Genomic DNA, 20,797 nt, shown 5'->3' with positions numbered 1-20,797 from the left:
ACCCGAAGGCGTAGGGAAGCTACCCTCTCGTCCACTGGAGAAAACCCCAACATACAGGCACCGAGTCAAGGGGCTATGAGAAAGCCCACACCTGCCCGCCGCCTCTCACCATGGGCAACTCCAGAAAAGAATAAAGTCCAGCCCCTCTCAATGAGATTGGATCCAGATTGGATCCTGCCTGCCTGCAGCGTCAGGAAGTCTCACATTATTTTTTGTTCTTTTTATTTTGAAAAAAGTATTCAAGCAACGGAACACAAGAAGAAGCATCAAGGCTGTGATTTAGTTGCAACAGAACATATTGAGGTAAAACCCTGTATTTAAGTTTTTATAAGAAATATTTATTTTAAGGATTTGTAAATTTACACATCTTCTTTCGGCTGCTCCCTTTAGGGGTCGCCACAGCTGATCATCTGCCTCCATCTTGCCCTCTACTGCCTCCTCTACTTTTACACCAACCATCTCCATGTCCACCTTCACTACATCCATAAACCTTCTCTGAGGTCTACTTCTTCTCCTTCTACCCGGCAGCTCCATCTCCAACATTCTTTGCCCAATATAGCCACTATTCCTCCTCAACACATGTCCAAACCAGCTCAACCTGGCCTCTCTGGCTTTATCTCCAAGCTGCTCTACCTTCACTGTCCCTCTGATCTGCTCATTTCTAATCTTGTCCATCCTTGTCACTCCCAACGAAAATCTCAGCATCTTCATCTCCGTCACCTCCAGCTCAGCCTCCTATCTTTTAGACAGAGCCACAGTCTCCAAACCATACATCATAGCAGGACGCACTACTGTCTTGTAAACCTTCCCTTTCACTCTTGCTGCTATCCTTCTGTCACACATCAGCCCTGACACCCATCTCCACCCACTCCATCCTGCCTGCACCCTCTTCTTCACCTCTTTTCTACACTGTCCATTGGTCTGGATGGTTGACCCAAGATATTTGAAGTCATCCACCTTTACGACCTCTACTCCTTGCATCTTCACCTTTCCACCTGCCTCCCTCTCATTCACACACATGTATTTTGTCTTGTCTCTACTGACCTTCATTCCTCTCCTCTCCAGTGCAAACCTCCACCTCTCCAGATTCTCTTCCACCTGCTCTCTACTCTCACCACAAATTACAATGTCATCTGCAAACATCTTGTAAATGTACACATATGAGTTATAAAAAATGTACACAAATGAGAATTCTCTGGCAGTGGCAATTCTGTGGCAGTTTATGCCAGGTCTTCCTAGACATTTATGAGCACAAACTGCAATCCTGAAATAGTCCACTTAACCCCTTAAACTCTAAAGATCCAAATTTTGGTCCACACTTCTATCCCCCCATCATAACTACATGACTGAAATATAAGCCTAATAGTAGTTACCAAAAATGCACAGTAGTTACTGAACAATATGTTCTATGATTAATAATCTTACCATAAATAATAATCATACAATTAAATGGGTTAACTACAGGTAAAAGATCATTCCACATACCCCCTTTTGCTAGTCTGCATCTTCTAGTGCCTACAACTATAACTACATTTCACATAATTATATTATATTAGTTTCTTACAAGGTTTAATGACATGACCTTCATCACCTGAAAGGCTATAGCAAGTGTAAAAATCATTTCCTGAGCTGGCCTGACTTTGAGTGACAGTTTGTGGTTAAAGCCAAAGCAGGAGGAACCTTGAGGATCAGACTGCAAGGTCATTTTCTCACCAGACAACAAATGGACATGCTCATTGTTGACCTGGAAATTGGATGCTGTACGAAATCCCAAGTTCACCACAAGCACAAACACACACATGTAAACTCCCCTGGACACACACAACTGCATACACACATATGCACTCATTTTACCATGCAGTACAGTTTGTTCATCAAATAAGAGAATGGTTACCAATCACTCTTTTTCAACAGTAATTGGAGCTCTCCACATAGCCAGCCAGGCCTGTACTTAGACAAACAACAGCAAAGACAAAGCTCTACCTGTCGGTCCTTCAGCACACCAGCTGCATTTCTATTTGGATGGAGTGGCAGCAGTGCTGTGTGTTCTCGGCACAGGCTAAGACCTTATGTGCTGCTTGCCTAACTCTCCAGCAGTGCCTGGGAGTCTTCCCTCAGGCCTCGACAGCCATTCTGCTCTTTACCCAGAATGACCTTTCACTGTGAACCGTGCTGCTGCCTGAGGCCACCTGTACCCTGTAATCATCTCATAGAAACTAAATCCAAATTAAGGGTGTAACGATACACAAATTTCACAGTGTATTATGCAGTGTTGTTTTTGCACCATGGTACAATACGTCTGTAATAGTGCTGGATATCATTAAAAAAAAGCACTGATATCAGTGCCAATACAGGTACCTCAATTTCAATACCATTTCCTCAGTGATACAATATCTTCTCATTAATTAGCATGGTTACAGAATGTCATTTAGACAATCATCAATACAAATGTAGGAACAACTGAAAGTTTGTATTGAATGACAGAGAATTCATTTGGTCATTACCATAAAGCTATTGAATTTCAATACCGATAAGTGTTTTTTTAACAGAACAGTGAAATCATCCCAATCTGTCTTAGCATATCTGCAAGTATTTTCATAGCATAATCTACATCAAATACAAATATAAATGCAACATCTCTTACTGAATAGATTTTACTGAAACCCCACAAAAAACTGGCAGTGTCACGAGACAGTATTCCCACATTTATATCTGATGTGACAACCATTTGCCTGTAGTAGCATGACACATTTCTAAGAAACAATCACAGATTTTTTTTTTTATTAAACTGCTGCAAAATGGGAGTAGAACCAAACGGGTTTCATATAAATTTTTGTTTCATATAACCGCAGTCAATTCTGGAAATGTACTGACCTGCAGCCTCCTTATAAAAAATACAAACAGTAAGATGCATTTCATAACTCCCTGATCCAAAACCTATACTGGTGTTTTAATAAAGAACATTTCTATCATTTATGTTCACCATGCTGTCACAGATCCTGATATGAAAGAAAGGTGATATACACCAGCAAGCTGCAGGAAGTAGGCCTAACTAATAACCGATGGAGGAAGTGGAGCTGTGGTTCTTCTAGCATTAAATCAGCCGGCGGGGACGAGCGTGACTGCAGCCACCACACACTTCCCCTTCAGGGATTACTGTACAGCAAACAGGCTGCAGGGGCTCAACCCTAACTGTACCACACAAACACAATGCAACCAACAGAGCATGGCTTGGTATTACTGAGATCACACAAGACAAAGGCTAAGCTTATAGTCAAATACAAACATGAGGAACACTGATACAGCCATACACACACCGTTAAGCATGCACAAACAAATGCAGTGTGTATTTGAGGCTTGTTAACCAGGACGTTGTGTGTTTGGAGAAAGAGAGGAGGCTAGAGATCTCATAACTAATTCACCTTCATCATTTCTTTATTTCACTGCGAACATACTTACAATGCAATCAGAGAAGCTACCCCCCCTTCCTTCCTATTCTAGATTTTTCTTTTCTTCCGAGCTCAGTAAACTACACATAGAAAACCTCTCTTTTCCTGCAGCAGACAGACCATGATCAAAGCCAGATCAGAGAGAGAGAGAGAGAGAGAGAGAGGTGGGGGGGGGGGGTAAATTCCCTGTTTCTAATTGCATTGTACATTGTAATTCTACTCAAATGAAAGCCAATGCTACAGTATTTCATCCAACATAAATTAGTATGTGTTTATAATTGTATGGATGGTAATACTGATGTAACAATAACAGTAGTGCTGCAGCAACAACAGAAACCAAAAAGGATGCTAGAGCCATTCTAGACCAAACTGCCTGCTTTGTGTTCTCTCTAGGGCTGAGGGCACGGATGTTAGGGTCACCTTTCACACCCGTGTTGATCACTACTGAATTTCTAACACAGGACGTGCTCTTTTCACAAACAGGAAGTCTGAATTTGCAGAGATCACTGTGTCTGTGTGTTTGTGTCTGTGAGTGTGTGCACTCTTTTTTATGTGTGTTTCATATCAATAACATTGTGCATTCAGCAATCATTAGATTCTTTTCAAAAACAGAGATAAGCTGATGCTTGTGGGTATCACAGGAAACAGCCTAGGCTCTACACACACACACACACACACACACACACACACACACACTTGCTAACTGTTCAGTCTTTTAACTCAAACCCAATAATCCACAAGTACATACACACATTTTATGTATAAACCAAACTTAACAAAAATTAAAGCAATTACTTCAGCCTTGTATATCCATTCTGAATGTCTGCTAAATGTTGATATTTTAAAAGTTTACAAGTCCCCATTAGATGTGATTTAACAGTGATCTACTAGGAGTTTCACAAAGTGCATCTTTATATTTATTGTTTCTGATGTTGTTTCTGTGTTGCAATATTGTATTAATGTAATAATCTACAGTATGTGCCTTCATCCAAATCCAGTGTCCTTGACATCAGAGAACAGTGGATAATCCAAGGCAATGAATTTAATAATTTTTTAGTTATATTGGGCACTTTAATACTGTCATTTGAGCATGTTTTCATCATTTCAAAAACTGAGGCTACACATGCCACCAGCGAATTCGCAGGTACTTTCATTTCTGCTTATGTTGTTTTGCTGTATGCTGCACATCACGCAGGATGTTGTGTTCCAAAACTGTATTGGAGAAGACCTTGTATATTGTGTCACCTCTTGATATTTAGCAAGAACAATGTCTAAACTGCTGTCTAACATCACTGATAGGAAGTGTGAAACAGTTAATTTACTGTCGCTCAAACTGTTTAAATAGCAAGGAGAGCACAGAATAGTGTTTTTGATTTTCATTCGATATTTCTCATTTTCATGACCCAGAAGGATAAGCATCTTAGAAAATGTGTGTGTGTGTGTGTGTGTGTGTGTGTGTGTGTGTGTGTGTGTGTGTGTGTGTGTGTGCGTATTTCTTATTTTCTTTACACTTATCATTTTTATAGTCTTAGATTTTGACACATCAATCTCAGCCTCTTTATTTTAAAAATGTTTTTTTCAGTCAAAATCTTTTGTAATTTTTCTCATCAATTCTAATCCCTTGAGTGCTCAAAAACATGAGCGATATCATAGTGCAGCATGTTAATGTTAAAACACTCGAAAATGTAAAAGTAAGAAACAGAAATAAGGAAGATACAGGGAGGCAGATAAAAAACAGAAATTAAGAGCTCCTGTGTTTCTATCATTGAGAAACAGTGAAGTGTGAGGCAAGTATGCTTCTAAACCACAAGCTGGGTCCATTTGCATATCTTTTGGTGCTCTGTTTCCTTCTGCATGACGAGCTGAAATAAGAAGTATCAAATAAAAAAAGTGCCTCTTTTTCTCTGACAGGACCGAACATGCTAGAAGAACACAGCAGGGCACACACACTCAACCCCCCCCCCCCCCCCCCCCCCACACACACACACACACACACAGACTCTGGCAAATAATGCAAATTTACAGCTTTAGGCTTAACATCCATGAGTGAGAATCTAAAGAGGAAAAAGACAGAGCGAACGAGAGAATGACGGGGATAAAGGCAGAAAACACAGCTGGAGTTATGTAAAAGCATTTGTGCACTTAACAATTGTCAGCATAAGGTTATCAGTCTCGCTCTCTCTCTCTCTCTCTCTCTCTCTCTCTCTCTTTCTCTTTAGAGTTGTTTGTGCAGGTTCTATGTAGCTGAAGTAGCCCTGCTGCTCTGAGAATAAAGACATGCTAGACCACACAGTGCACTCACCCTCCTATTTCTTGTAGTGCTGTTATTGTACTAGTCAGGACAGAATTATAATTGCATCATGAACCAGACTGCAGTGATACAATGACAACTAATACCACCATCTGGACTAGCTGCCAAATGTGAACAGTAACGGAGTACGAAATTCAAAACACTAAATATTAAATATTTTTAGGATAAACTCCAGCTACTCATGCTCCACAAAGTGTTATTATGATGATGTAGTGATTTGCAAACTACAGTTGCTTGGAGTTAAATTGACTTGCTAATGGACGGCAAATGTAAAACAGCAACTCCTTAACAATGAAATCTAAAACCGACATATACTTTACTTTTACAAATGTGCTTTGCTTTTTATCTTTAAGCAAATTAAACAAATGAGCTCTACAACACTGATGAAAAGTATTTGTGCGACTGAATAAATGTAAATATTCATGATAATTTATTTGTCGGATGCTACGTTTTTTCCAGTGCTAAGCTAAGGAATGCTGTATGTTTGCATTTGTTAATGCAGTATATGTGGTGTGATTTCTCATGCTAGCAATAATTTTATGTATATAATCACTATAAATGCAATAGTGAGTGACAGTGTTTTATTTTAAAATGGTGTTGTATTTATAAATTTGTTCTATAGACAATGTTCTATAGAAAATGTATTCTTCAAATCTAGGTTTCTAGGTGAAGGCCTCAAGCACTACTCAGATCCAGAGTTTCAGATGTCTGTGTAATATAAACTCTAAAATAGAGGTAAAATCTCACTGTTTTATTATCTGTGTCCCTCAGAAGGGGAACAATCTTGCCATCTTGCCGTATTATACTACGTATTATAATATATACAATGTTGTATATGTTTATAACAAAAGTCTGTAATATGCGAATGAGCCATTTATTAAATCACAAAAACATGTGAAGTGCATTGTGAGTATCCTGAACAATGACAGACATTACAGATGAGTTCCTATGGTTTTCTGACATGGAATCAAGGAACTTAAGGCCAATCTTGATCTATGAAACTAACACAGTAGTGTAATGTTTTTAGGTAATGCAAATGCTCTTACTAAATATTTAAGCTGTAATCTATTCACTTGTTTTGAAGTTGCTCTTTGGCAAATGTAAATGAGGCTAGGCTGTTGCTGCCGTTGTACTGGTGCACAAGTTACTCTTGCACTTAATCAAGCTATGATAAGAACCTTGAGGTTAGATGATCAGTCCATCTCTGTTCTTGTAATCATGTTTTCTGTACGTCATGCTGGGCAAGTACAAGTAAATAAATATACATATAATTATTAAATTAGCTTTGTTTCTACCAGGAAGACACTAAACTGCGGCCCTTCAGGGCAGAATGCTGCTTTAGGCAGTGAAAAACTGCTCAAATATTCTCGGCTGAATATATAGATTACTTCATCAAGATTGGAAGTTGCTGTACCGCAGCACAACACAACTGAAGCAGATTGCATAACAGTTTAGAACAAATCGAATAAGTGGTATCTGTGGAGCTGTTTTATCTGGCCATAAGGCATTAAGTTGTGACTAAACAAAAAATTAATCCCTTTTCTGACAAATGGACATCGTCCACTAGACTACGAGAGGCAGACGGAACATGCTGCACATGGCCTTTAGTAGTAAACGTGCATGGAGCAAACATGTGCATGGCTTTGATTAGAAATACCTTTTAAACAAGCTATTTATAGATGTAATGTCACAGGTCCATATGGATAGTGAAACATATGGATATGATGTAGCCAAGGGAGATGCTGCTTTGCTCTATGCGGGCAATGGTGCTGTTGTTCTTTTCAAGCTTTTCAGCCTTTCAGCGAGGTCCTTACAGCAGATAACTGTGGAAATGCCTCAGCGTCTATAACTGTGCGTACAGCAGAGGCAGGAGAGAACCAGGAGGGTGAAAGTGGAGGGGAGAACTGTCCTTTGCAGGGTGTGACGTTTCAGTTCTTCTCTAAAAGCCTGTAGCGATAGCCTTTTAGGACAAACACACACACACCTCTACTACACAACAGAGCACAGAGAGCAACGAAGAGACACATCAGGCAGATGAAAGGTGCTCCCTACTGCGTTCTAATGTCACTTACAGCAGCCGAGAGACAGGGAGAGAGAGAGAGAGAGAGAGAGAGAGAGAGTTGTTGACTAAATCTGCCTGGAGGTTTTTTGGCACTTGTTCTCCCAGAGTGTGTGAATTCTTAAAGAGAGAGGGAATTCCTCCTGACGACCAGTAACGGCACACATTTACACACATATGTACAGACCAGCTTCTTATGGTAATAAGTGCAGCCCTTGATGACAAACGAAAGGAACGAGATGTTGAGGCTTGGTGTGTAAAAGGTTTACTCTGAATTTCAAGAGAGGGAATTCTTTGATAATCCATTACGCCAAGCTAGATTTTAGTACTGCCAGAAGCCCAGTGCCAATTTGCATGTTGATTTGTTTCATTTTTCTATCAAATTAAAGAAACAGGAGCTTTGGTATTGAATAGTGATTGTAGAAAATAAAACATATGTAAACACTCTGTACTGCTAATCATGCATTACAAAAATATATACACTAAAGAAAAACAGAAACAATAGGTGCGTCCCAATTCAGGGGCTGCATCTTTCATAGGCTGCATTTAACACTGATGGTGTCACAGCGGCACGACCAGGCTGTCCCATTTCGAAGGCTCCTTCATATGCAGCCGAGAAATGTGTCCTTTTCCATGGCAACGAAGAATCCAATGGGTGGATCCTTCCCCAGCCAACGTATCCCGAGGTTCACTGCATGCCGGCAAGAATTCAAGAACATGGTGCTGTCAGTACAGGAGTGAACACCAGCTGAGGAGTATACTTTCAACGTAAGTACTGGGTTTAAACATGTCGAATAGCTAACGATACAAATGAAAAAAAAAGTCAATGTGGTTTGAAGCAAAACTTACGGCATAGTTTTAGGGAGCAAGTAGCTAACAGAGAGAAATATCTCCAGCTCAAATAAATGAAAAAAAAATTGGAAAGAGAGACATTTTGTGACATAACAATAAGGGCAGCAACAACGTGTGCTGTGATACAAACAGGAAATGCATCATAGAGCAGACGGTCTCATTTCAGTTCAGCCTTCGTAGGTCTACACAGCCTTCGAAGGACATGTCTCAGTAGAGGGTGCAGCCTCCAAACTGGGATGCAAGTAATATCCACAGAACTGTACAGTGGTGTGTAATGCATGTAATGAATGCAATATATCACTGTTTTCAGAACAAACCTTGCACCTTGTATCTCCATTTTTGTCAATATTGTTGCTCTAGACCTTCACTCTGATTATATAATCGCCTGACTGCAATTATGTGAGCTGATCATGAGCTGATTATTTTTCACAGTCAGATTTTACAATTATATGTTTACATCCCAACCTACAGAACATGAACTGAGTGCATTTTCTTGAGTTGGCTCAAGGCAAATATGCAAGAAAAAGAAAGCCAATAAAGTAATTTTAACTACGTCTAAAGAGGTCAGCAGTGAGTACTGCTTGTTTATTTGAGCTCTAGCCATGTCTCTCATCAGTTGGACTTGTACTTCAATAGTTGCATATAAAGAAAAAAATAGACAACTTTATGGAAATTAATCCTCAGCTAATATTTAGTGATTCTGACAGGCATACATTGCTGTCATAACAAAACTTCATATTTGAAATGGTAACTTTATTTGACAACACATGGAACAAAATGTAATTTACTTTAATGCATTTTAATGTAACCAGATGTTCTTCCAAGTATTTTGTTGTTAGTTCTATTTGTCCTATCATCATGATGTGTTTGCACAATGTAAAGGGCAGCTGTTTTTTTCAAATGATGAAATATAAAGAAAGGCAAAATAAAAACTCAGCTTTTGATACAACAGCGAGCATGCATGACAAAGAGTATTTCAAATCATGCACTTCAGTTAGCTCGATCTATACTGCGTGTAAAAACTAAATATATATACCACAGCTGCATGGTAGTTCCATCTTTGTTCTTGGGTACAAAACTGCACACTTGCATAGTCTCTAATGCGGCCTGTAGCAGATTGCTCAAAAGGTTGCAAATGTGGTTTACGCAGTCCCCAAGTTTCACAAAGATCTCTACTCAATTCAAAACAGGCCCTATTTCTGTGTGTACTGCAGGAATAGCCAAGTAAATGTGGAAGAGAAGAGGAAAGACGTTCCAGACTAATGGTAAAGCCGCCTTTCTCACGAAAAGATTCTAATTATTGGCAGAAACCAGGCAAGGTCTAGACCTATTAATAAAATGTAATGTGATTTTACAAAATGGGCAAATTCCGCAATTGCCTTTATGCAAATCAGCTGGCTCATCCTGAAACTGCTTTGATCGTTCTGTTGCTTCCCTCACCTCACACTCTTCCACTGTGCTCCCTCGGTCCAGCAGTAACACTGTCACAGGACGACCTTGAGTGTGATCTACACATACCTGAACCACACACTAATGTTACACAGAAGTATGTGAGCTTGTCCCTTTCACAGCATTGCTCTTGCTTTATGTCTCTTTCGTTGCCATCTTTCTCTCAGAAAATGTGAAAAGGTAATTAGAAAATACAACACAAAAAGTTGCTGCTAGAAACAATCTGATGATTACATTAAATAGCTTTTCCCTTAGTAAAGGGAAGAACGCACTTCGCCTTCTTCAGCTGCACAGCGTCCTCTCGAGCACAACAACAGGGAGAGAAAGAGTAAGAGAGAGAGAGAGAGAGAGAGAGAGAGAGAGAGAGAGAGAGAGACATAGTGGAGGGTTCAGTCGAATGACTGCAGCCCTAACGTGTTTCAACACGACAGCCGTCTTTAATCAAATAACGCTAGGGAGCATGGACAGATCCAGCGTGCTCTACTGTGCCTGTGTGGACACACCGCCATCCTGCATATCACGGGAATAGAGATTTTCCTTTCCTCTCACACTCCGTCTTTTAATCTCTCCCTCTCTTTCCCTCTCTCTCTCCCTCTCCCGCTGTCAGCTCGTGTTGGCTGCTCTGGTTTTGTGAGCGCTCTGCTGGGGGATTCCTGCTAATTGCTTGCACATTCCCGTCTCCCTATATTAAAGCCAGGCCACTATTCTCCCCTACCATCTACAGTACTGCCACATGAGACGGACCGATAGAGAAAGACAGACATACAGAGAGAGAGACGTGTAGAGATAGGGAGAAAGGAGACAGAGAGAGAGACAGAGAGAGAGAGAGAGAGAGAGAGAGAGAGAGAGAGAGAGAGAGAGAGAGAGAGAGAGCGAGACATGTATCTCTAGTCACTGTATTCAATCTGAGAAGTGGATATTGGTGAGCATACGCTCTCTGTAAACCGCAGATGTGCACATACAGTACTATGCACTTGCAGTCAGGGAGTGAGTATGATGGTTTTAAATGAATATGGACAATCAGTTTACTCTGAAGGGATGAGCTTGTTCTGCATGACAGGGCTTGTCAAACACTGCTGCAGGTGTGAGTTTGATTACGTGAGCGTATGTACACTCACATATATGTGCATGCAGGTTGAGCACCCAGTGTGAGGTTTCCTTTTCAAGCGTACGGGCAGTCTCGCAATCGAAGGTTGGAATTCAACAACACTGGCATCCTTGGACATCTTGAAGCAATCACGACTTTGCTGGGGGCTTATATGCCTCAGAGTGTGTTTGCATGTATATTTGTATGTGTGTGCATATGTGTATGCATATGAAAGGAGTTCCTGACATGATATCAGAGAATGAGAATAAAATGCTGATAATTCAGGGAAGCATGGTCTATTTGGACCATGTGCTATATTTGTTCCATTACAAAGAGGCAGTGGCATGTTTATCTGCTTTATCTTCTATGACGGGTGAGATGCTGGTACATTCCACAGTGTGTCTTACTCCAGCATAAACAACCCCCCTCCTCACACACACACACACAACCTCTACCAAAACTACTAGGGATGCAGGGGTATTGATCCGCTAATGCCGATACATAAACATTTGTACCATGTAGAAAGTGGGACTAGGTCCACCTGGATTAGCATTGCAGAGAAATTTTACATTTCTTTCTGTGGATTTACACATACAGTAAAATTAATACGACGCATGAAATGCGGTCATTTTAACCCAGCAGTCCAGCATCAGCTAAACATTCTGCTATACCAGAGTCCTGAGTCTACCACTCTAGCAAATTACAAACACATTGATGCTTCCTTCTCTGTATCTTTCTCATATTTTTTGATTCACTCTTGAACAAACAACGCATATGATGATGCTTTTTCTCTATATATCTCCCATAATTCTAGCCTAACATTGTTTCATCTCCCGCTTTTGAAGAAAACATATCCAAAAAGCTTCCTCTCTGTCTCTCTCATGCTTTGAGCTGCAGAGACTTTCAATAAACCGCAGTGAGGAAGATGAGGCTTCGCGTGATCCAAACGTTTGCTTGCAGACACTCGTTTCCATATAAGTGGATGTCTGCATGGACAATTTACAGCCCACCATAAAAACAGAGCACACATAGTGGAATGCATGTTTCTAATTTGCCCCTTTAGTGTATTATCTACACCACTGGACACCCTGTGATTGCTTCTAATGTCATGACTTCGAGGTCATGGATTTTGGTAATGCAGTTTACTACTTGACTTCATCAACAATTCAGTAATCACACATTCACACACACACACACACACACACACACACACACACACACACACACACACACACACACAAAATGATTAAGCCCTCCAGAACGATGACAGCTATTTATATTGCACCATCTGCGGTTGTAAAAGCGATATAGAAGTTTAGAGGGGAAACAGTAAATAAAGGAATCCGCAGGAAAGAATGTCGACCTTTCATACGTGCATAATGAGCATCAGGCAGGCAATCATATTGCTCATCAAGAAAGACAGTCATAAAGACAGAGGACATTCCTCATTACATGAGCCTTCACGCACACTAAAACATTAATCTCACTAATCCCATTCTCCTCAGCCACAGTCCTACTCCAAAAACTCACTTCCATCAGGCATCCATCCGCCTGTTCTCTCACCCATTCATCTACAGGCAGCCAAGGACAAAATGAAACTTGATTTTCTATAGCTGGGCCTGGAAATCAAGAGTGTGTGCTCACGCACAGCATGCGACATATGTGTTTGGTGCGTTACAAAGCAGAGATGGAATGAGCTCAAATGGGTGGACTCCCAGACCACCAAACCTTTTAGTTGTTTTAGTTGTGAAGATGAAACCTCAGCAGTAATTTGCCACATTTCGGCAATGCATCACACTGTCCCTCAATCAGACACAGAACTTTGTTCTCTTGGTCATAAACATGCAAAGGAAAGCGAAGGAGACATCAGCTGTTTCTTCAGTTTAACCTGAGGGTGATTACATGCAAAGTATGCCTGGGCCAATCTGTATGTGTGTGCGAATGAGAAAGGGACACAACGAGTGTTTTCTGAAACAGTGTGCACTATGTGTGTTTGTTTCTACGTTTTCTTAAAAGATTTCAAAGAGAGCAGCTAGATATGAGCACATTTCCGAGAAAAGAAAAGGTGACAGTAGAGAGAGTGTGTGCATTTCTTAGAATTAGAGACTGTACGTATAAGTGTTGCAGGCTGCATAAGAGGTACTCCTCACAATGGAATGAAAGAGAACAGCAGCATCACACCTACAAATAACATCTACTGTCCCAGAGCACCCCCCTGCTCTGCTCTACAGGTATTTAATGTGCGCTCTCACTCTCTTTTTACCCTTTAGTCCTAGTCCTCTGTTTCTGTTCCTCTGTGTGTGTGTTCCTGTGCGTGTATCTGTGTGTGTGTGTGTGTGTGTGTGTGTGTGTGTGTGTGTGTGTGTGTGTGTGTGTGTGTGTGTGTGTGTGTGTGTGTGTGCGCGCGAATGCATGCACATATACTTATGCCTGTGTGTGTTTATGTGAAAAGGTCCGATACTGTTTTCCCTTTTTTTCCACTGTTTACTTGACAAAGATTAACGGAGTACGAAGCGTTTACGACACATTCCAGAAGACCAGCCCCAAAAAAGCCTGTCTGCATTCCAGCATAACACACGCACCCCCCAAAAAACAGCACCAGCTTCGGAGACAAACACTCCGCAGACCTGCAGGATTCAGCCAGGAGAAAACTTAAAGCAACACACGCTCACACTTACAGATAAGCACACGCATACTCGCATACGTCTTGTTCGCGGCACATGTTCGGGCACAAGCGATGAGGGGTCCCAGGGATTGTCGTGACAGTGCATGAATGCAATGCTTGTATGTCTGTCTGAGCGTGTGTGTGTGTGCGTGTGATAGCATATGTGTTTGAGGGTGTCGGGAGTGGGGCTTTCCTTACCGGACGGCACGAAATGAAGAACTTTGTTTGGTTCCATGATTCCCTCCTCAACCCATCATTTTCCTGTAGTCCAGAGACTAATGAGGGCGAGATCACCTCTGCTCTGCTCTCCTCCTGTCTCTCTTGCTTTCTCTCCTCCTTTCTCCGCTTCTACCTCTCCCTTTCTCTCTCTCTCTCTCTCTCTCTCTCTCTCTCTATTCCCCGTCACTCTCTCTCTCTCTCTCTCTCTCTCTCTCTCTCTCTCTCTCTCTCTCTCTCTCTCTCTCTCTCTCTCTCTCGCTGTCTCACAGACAGATTCAGTGAGTCAGCCTTGCTCTGCCTCCCCGGAGCTCTGACTCTGGGTCCTAAAGCCTGCCTTGCTGTCTCTGTCTTTGCCTACCTGCTGCCTGCCTGCAGTCATAATTCAAAACTAGCCTCAAGAACAATACAGCATATTAGTGTGTGTGTGTGTGTGTGTGTGTGTGGTGTGTGTGTGTGTGCGCGTGTGTGTGTGTAACAGGGCACAGAAAACAATGCCGCATATTAGTGTGTATGTGCTTGAGTAGGCGGGGGAATTGAGGCATGTTTGCTTTGATCGCAGTCACATTATGTATATTAGTGTAGTGTGGTTAGGGTGGTAAGTTTTGGGCAGGTCTCACACTCAGGAGAAGTACAGCACGTGGTGTGCTGTGCCAAAAACAAAATAAATAAATAAATAACAAAACAACCCAGTTTTCTGAAATTATTCAAAAAATGGACACTAACATATATACAAAGTTATTTTCAGGCCTGTCACAATCATGAAGCAGATGATAAATTGCCAGATAAATAATTGCAATTAACAATTTAACTGTCTTTTTTTTATTTACTGTATGCAGCTATTAAAATAATGACCTAAAGTAGCCAAATAGGCTGATTAACTGTCTTGCTTCCTAGCTATTCAAGCTCTGTTGCTCCAAACTGATGACAGAAACAGCTCAAGCTCAAATAACAAAACATTACCCAACACAGCCCTCTAAACGTCTTACAACATAAAGTCAGACATTTTTGCTCAAATAATTGTAATCAGGCAATTATGTAATAATTGTGACAGGCCTACTTAATTTGAATTTCTCATTGTGGAGTGTTTGCCTTTTGAAAGAATAATTGCCATTGCTTTAATATTGTATTATAGTTTACATATTAAAGTGCTGCAATTACAGATATCATGTTTTTCTTAAAGTGTTGTTCATTATCACTGGGACATAGGTGCTCTAGTAGATAGATTATCTACGTTATACGCCCAAAAGTACCTAGACATTCCTTCTAATACCTGAATTCAGCTACTCGAATCAGTGAAACCACCATTGACACAGATGATCAAAGCGCACACACAGTCTGTATAATCTCAATAGGAAAGCATCGCCAATAGAACAGGACGATCTGAAGCAGCCACACACAAACTAGTATTGGGCTGTGGAGCAGTGAAATATGCATTCTCTGGAGTGATGGAGCAGCATCACCATCACCATCCCTCTAGAGAGACTTGTGATCTAGAACCAGTCATCTAACTGAATCCTCACAGCAATGCTTACACTAACACTTAGCGTGAAGCCTTCCTAGAAGAGTAACAGCTGTTACTACAGGAAAATTGGGACAACTTTGGAGAAGCAAATGTCTACAAACTTTTGGAACTAAAAAGCATATCTGCAGTTCGAGCATTGCACATCAGCTAATCTCATACTGATAAGTGAACTGCTAATGATTTGTTGAATTGATATTTCACATTGGCTTTAGTAGTGCAAGCACTGGGCAATCTGATCACTGGACACTAGATTATTAACTGACGGTTAATTGGCTGACAGTAGTGCTTCTTGTACAATTTCTTCAAAGGCAGAAGCATTAATAATTTCAAGCATGTTTGTGTGTGCAGGAAAAGCGGTGGAAATGGATGGTCTGGTTTTTATTTTTGCCCACACTATGAGCCATATAAAACGAGTAGAACACTGCTCTGCTCTCTCCTCTTAGTTGGCATCAAAGGATTTTTCCATAACACACACCTGTTGGCAGCATGTAAAAGAGTTTTTAGAAGCATGAACACGGATGTGAGCGAGCGTGATGTATGTGTTCATTGTTGATTGTTTTACACATGGTGTAAATGTCTAAGTGTTATGTGTAAGAATCAGATTTGGATTAACAATTCTTTATGGGGAAGGTGTTTCCCATAGGCTACAACCCATATGTTGTTATGTGTAAAAAAAGGCAGTACACCTACACTATAATGTTTAATTAACAAAATCACTCAAGCTGTGATCCCTGTTATTAAACAGAGGCTATATTAAATCCCACAGTCAGCGAGAAGAAAAATCTCCAACTCAGCCACCAACACAGGAACACGCATCCACCGTGACACCTACACTGCACCACCCAGTCAACTCTGCATCAGCAAATATATAATGTTATATAATCCGTATACCTGTCCGCCCACAACAAGGACTCATTAGTCTCAATCTCAGTGACCACAGGTTAACTACAGTGATGTTTGGAAGCACTGTAAATCTCTAAGGAATGCAGCAAGAGTGGAATCCATCTGGTTAAAGGAAACTCCTCCAATGTAAAATACTGACAAAACTCTGTCCTAATGTCCATCTTGACTTTAGTGTCATGACTGTAAATTCTCCATGAAGATCTCCCCAACCTTGTAGCATCCTACTAAGGCAACTCTCATGTTGTTGCAGTTATAATAAAATCTAGTATCTGCAAAATGGTACCACAAAAAAGTAAATTACAATCTAAACTAGATCTGTTATAATGATTACATAATCACCCGATCGCAGTTATCTGAGGTGATCACAATCATTTAAGCTTACCACAATTATTGTTAGCTTTCACATGAAAATGTTTACATTGCAAAACAAGTTTACATTCACGCAAATGTCATTTCATTGCCTGGGTTGAAGGAAAAGCTTACAAAAAAAAAACAGAAACCACATTCATTGAGATTGTCATACCAAACATTTAAAAAAAAATATTGTGTTAACTCAATATTAGGAGGACAATACTAAATCATTCTAATAAGAACAATGAAGAACTTCTGACTGGGGCTATAACATCTTTAGAGAGTAGTGGTGTCCAGTGTTTGTTTATTTGAGCTCGAGCTATTTCTGTTATTTGATTGTCCTTCAAAAAAGACAATCAAGTTGTTCATCACAATTTTATATATATATACATATGTATATATATACATATGTATATATATATATATATATATATATACATATACATATATACCAAAATCCATCGATCATAACCAATGAGTTATGAGTTATGAGTTTCTTGAGAAGGGTTGTTACAGTATGACTATAGATCATGCTGTCTAGATCACTGTCCAACCTAAACTGATACACATTTAGTTTGCATTCAAAATACATTCAGTGCTGTTTTAGAGCACATAAATGTGCTGTGTGTCCTGTGGTGTGGGCACAGGATACAGTTGGCACTTCACCCTCACTTCTGACCTCTCCATTGTCCTTTAGTCATACACAATTGTTCAGAGATGTCCAAAACACAGACATTTCACAAAGAAGCTAACACACACACAAATGTTTGTGCCAGATGAGCAGCGCTATGTGTAAAAAGTCCCCACACTCAGATAGGATAAGGATGATGCACTGCCCCCTAGTGATGTTTTCAGTACTCAGCAAGCCCATCAGCTCCAACAAGCAATACTGTTAAAGGGTTTTGACACAGCTATTTATTATTATTTATTACCCCTCACATAAAAACACACCACCACACATACACATGCACTGGTGTGTGTCACTTGTGTGTCCTCTGACCTCACTTCCTGCTGGTGTTAGACAGTGATAGTCCAATCGCAAGCTTAAGAGGAAATGTTTGTTGTCTTTCTATTCGCTCAGTGGATTTATGGCTAATGGATGCTGACTGTGGCACTTTGAGCCAAGCTCAGAAACAATGTCAGTCGCTCATCTACTTTCTCTTTTACTCTATTTCCTACTCAAAAGCCATAATACATGAAAGATTCTTTCTCTGTCTCTTTTTTCCTCTCTATCTCTTTCACTCACACACACACACACACACACACACACGCACACAGACACACACACACACACCGGGTTGTGCTACAGCTGCAGGAAGAGCCAAGAGTCAGAATTACTGAACAACAGAGGGTGGACCTTCCTTCCCCTGGACGCTCACCTCCAAGTTATATATCTGTGTGTCTTTACATGCAAGAGAGAGAAATGAGAGGGAGACAGAGCAACAGAGCAGAGAGCTCGCTTTGCTGTCTAAATAACTGAAAGTCTTACATGTCTGAAAGTCACACTGATGTTGCCATGAAGGAAAACATTTCATAAAAGAACTGTGGTACATGGTAATCAACAACATTTACAGACTGATTGAATATCAAAGCAGAATTTTGAGTGAATACATGCCGATTGAATAGACTGGAAGCCGCAGGCCAAACTTCAGCCCTGTTTATTGTGTTACATCACCCAGAGATCATCTAAAATCCTTTATCTAAAACTGCCCGCCACAACAAATCTCTAAAACTCCATCAAGGCCAGGACAGTGTGTGGGAGCAAAAGCAGCTCCTTTTATAGGACTTCCATGTTGTGTCTAGGTGCATATTTGGGGAATTTTCCACTTGGTACAAGAACGGTTTTGAGAATTGCACAGGTACATTGCAGCATTTATAAATGTATAATTACCTTGTTGTACGTGCCATGAAGGATTCCTAATTGAACAAGCCTAGAATGTTGACTTTAATCTATGTGTGTGTGTGAGATGTGGCTCAAACTCAGGGATTAGACTTTAGATGCTTCAGCACCCTGACAGCTGAGAGACGGATCAATTGAAAGATAGGATAGTCATCCTCCAGTCTCTCTTTCATTCCCCTTAAAACATGAGCCTGGGCAGCTTAAGCTCACCTCTTTTGTATAGCCCAGTGAGGTGAGAAGGATGCTCATCCTTTCCCTATTCACTCTGGTGGGTAATACAAATAGGGATTCCCAGCTGTGGCAAAGTGGGGCGTATTTCTTTCAAATCTAATTTAAGGTAACATTCAATCTACTGCAGGGCAATATGCAGTATATACACTGTATTTTTCTGTTTTAGTGCTGCTGATCAAGAGCATCATATTCCAAATAACTGCTGTTTCCTTACAATCAACCCAGTGCCCAATTTCCCAAAAGCTTTGTAATATTAAGCCTAACCCTGTGTAGTTTCTAGATTTTTATTTAAAACTAAAGAAAGCCTTTTTTTCTGTCAGGGTAATGTTTGCTATACTGTGTAAGCACCCATTGTGTGCAACTGTAATATAGAGGGAAAAACACAAAACAGTCCAATTAAACAGTACTGCTGAAAAAAGGCCATTAGAACCACTGGGCTAAAATCTGGTGTCGCTTTCAAACGGAAATTGGCTTAACGGTTACCATAAGAGACCACACGTTTCCTGTAGGACACCTTTAGACCCCATTAGGAAACCATCAAATGCATCTGCAATCAGTCTCAGAACACCTAGCTAATAAACCATTAGTCTATTACACTAAAATGTCAATTTATTAAGAAAACACAATATTACCCAATAACAAATACACCACCAGGAACCAATATAAACTTTTAACGGTTTCTATGATTTTTTCAAATGGGAAGCTACCGTTAGCACAGAGCACCAGCACTCAGAAAATAGGAGGTCATTAACGATACAACTGCAAATCCAAATCTTATTTAACCGCGATACCGTGGTTCACTTACAAAATATCGTGATACTGATTTGTAGTAATACCGTCCAGGACCAAAATCGGTTTATTATGAAAAATGCCTGCTAATGGAGAGCAGTTCATCTTGTTCGACTGTGACTACTACAGCGTTTGGCCTCCACACAGAAAGTTAACTGACTAGCCAATTTCACGGTTTAGCCTATATGACGGCGTTTATAAGCTCTCATAAAGCAAAAAAAATGCTACGTTACTTATCTTCATTCTCTTGAGTTCGCCAACTTTACCGTTTATAACAACGAACCGTTTTAACTCTCGTTAACTCACGTTACCTCGTCAGAACATGTGCTTACCTTCGGCGAAGCTGTTCACAGTCACTCCCCTCATGTCTCCAACGTCCCTGTCCGTTTTCATATTTTTCCAAAGTTTGGATTTGTTGAAGAAGAAAATTTAGGGACCCTTTTCCTCAAAATTCTCCTCACAACATCCTCCTTGTGGGTGTTTTCAGTCGAAACAGACGTGTCCACACGCAAAGTTCAGCGGAGAAAAGTCATTCAGCTTTTACGCAGCGCGTGAGCTGAAGGAGCGCGCGGGTGTTCCGCAGGTGCGCATGACAGCTCAGTGCTTCAGCCAATCCCACTGTGCTCAGCTCAGAGAGGAAAGGAAGGAGAGAGCGACAGACATGAAGAGAGCGAGAGAGAGAGAGAGAGAGAGAGAGAGAGAGAGAGAGAGAGAGAGATGAAGAGAGAGAGAGAGAGAAAGAGAGATGAAGAGAGAGAGAGAGAGAGAGAGATGAAGAGAGAGAGAGAGAGACAGAGAGCGAGAGAGATAGAGAGAGAGAGATGAAGAGAGAGAGAGCGATGAAGAGAGAGAGGGATGAAGAGAGAGAGAGAGAGAGAGAGAGAGATGAAGAGAGAGCGAGAGAGAGAGATATGAAGAGAGAGAGAGATGAAGAGAGAGAGTGACAGAGAGAGATATACAGAGAGAGAGACAGAGAGAGAGAGAGATGAAGAGAGAGAGGGATGAAGAAA

At 40.8% G+C, this 20,797-nt stretch overlaps 1 protein-coding gene across 6 annotated transcripts in view; it reads right to left on the bottom strand.

The window, feature by feature from the left end:
• The window catches only part of slc4a11 (solute carrier family 4 member 11), a 72,282-nt gene extending 51,968 nt beyond the window's left edge, over positions 1–20,314 (bottom strand). For 3 of the 6 annotated variants that reach the window (XM_017690434.2, XM_017690436.2, XM_017690437.2), the window contains exon 1: positions 20,120–20,313. In XM_017690434.2, coding sequence (XP_017545923.1) covers positions 20,120–20,180 — 61 coding nt within the window. In that variant the 5' untranslated portion in view covers positions 20,181–20,313. Of the gene's footprint in view, positions 1–14,070; positions 14,233–20,119 lie in introns of those variants that run through there. The other 3 variants (XM_017690431.2, XM_017690432.2, XM_037538656.1) reach the window with 2 other exon arrangements.
• Between the last annotated feature and the right edge of the window lie 483 nt (positions 20,315–20,797).

The sequence above is a fragment of the Pygocentrus nattereri genome, chromosome 5, assembly GCF_015220715.1.
Source record: "Pygocentrus nattereri isolate fPygNat1 chromosome 5, fPygNat1.pri, whole genome shotgun sequence".
In the NCBI taxonomy this organism is placed as follows: domain Eukaryota; kingdom Metazoa; phylum Chordata; class Actinopteri; order Characiformes; family Serrasalmidae; genus Pygocentrus; species Pygocentrus nattereri.
The sequence above is the reverse complement of the archived record's forward strand: the minus strand, read 5'-3'. Positions and strand labels throughout refer to the sequence as shown.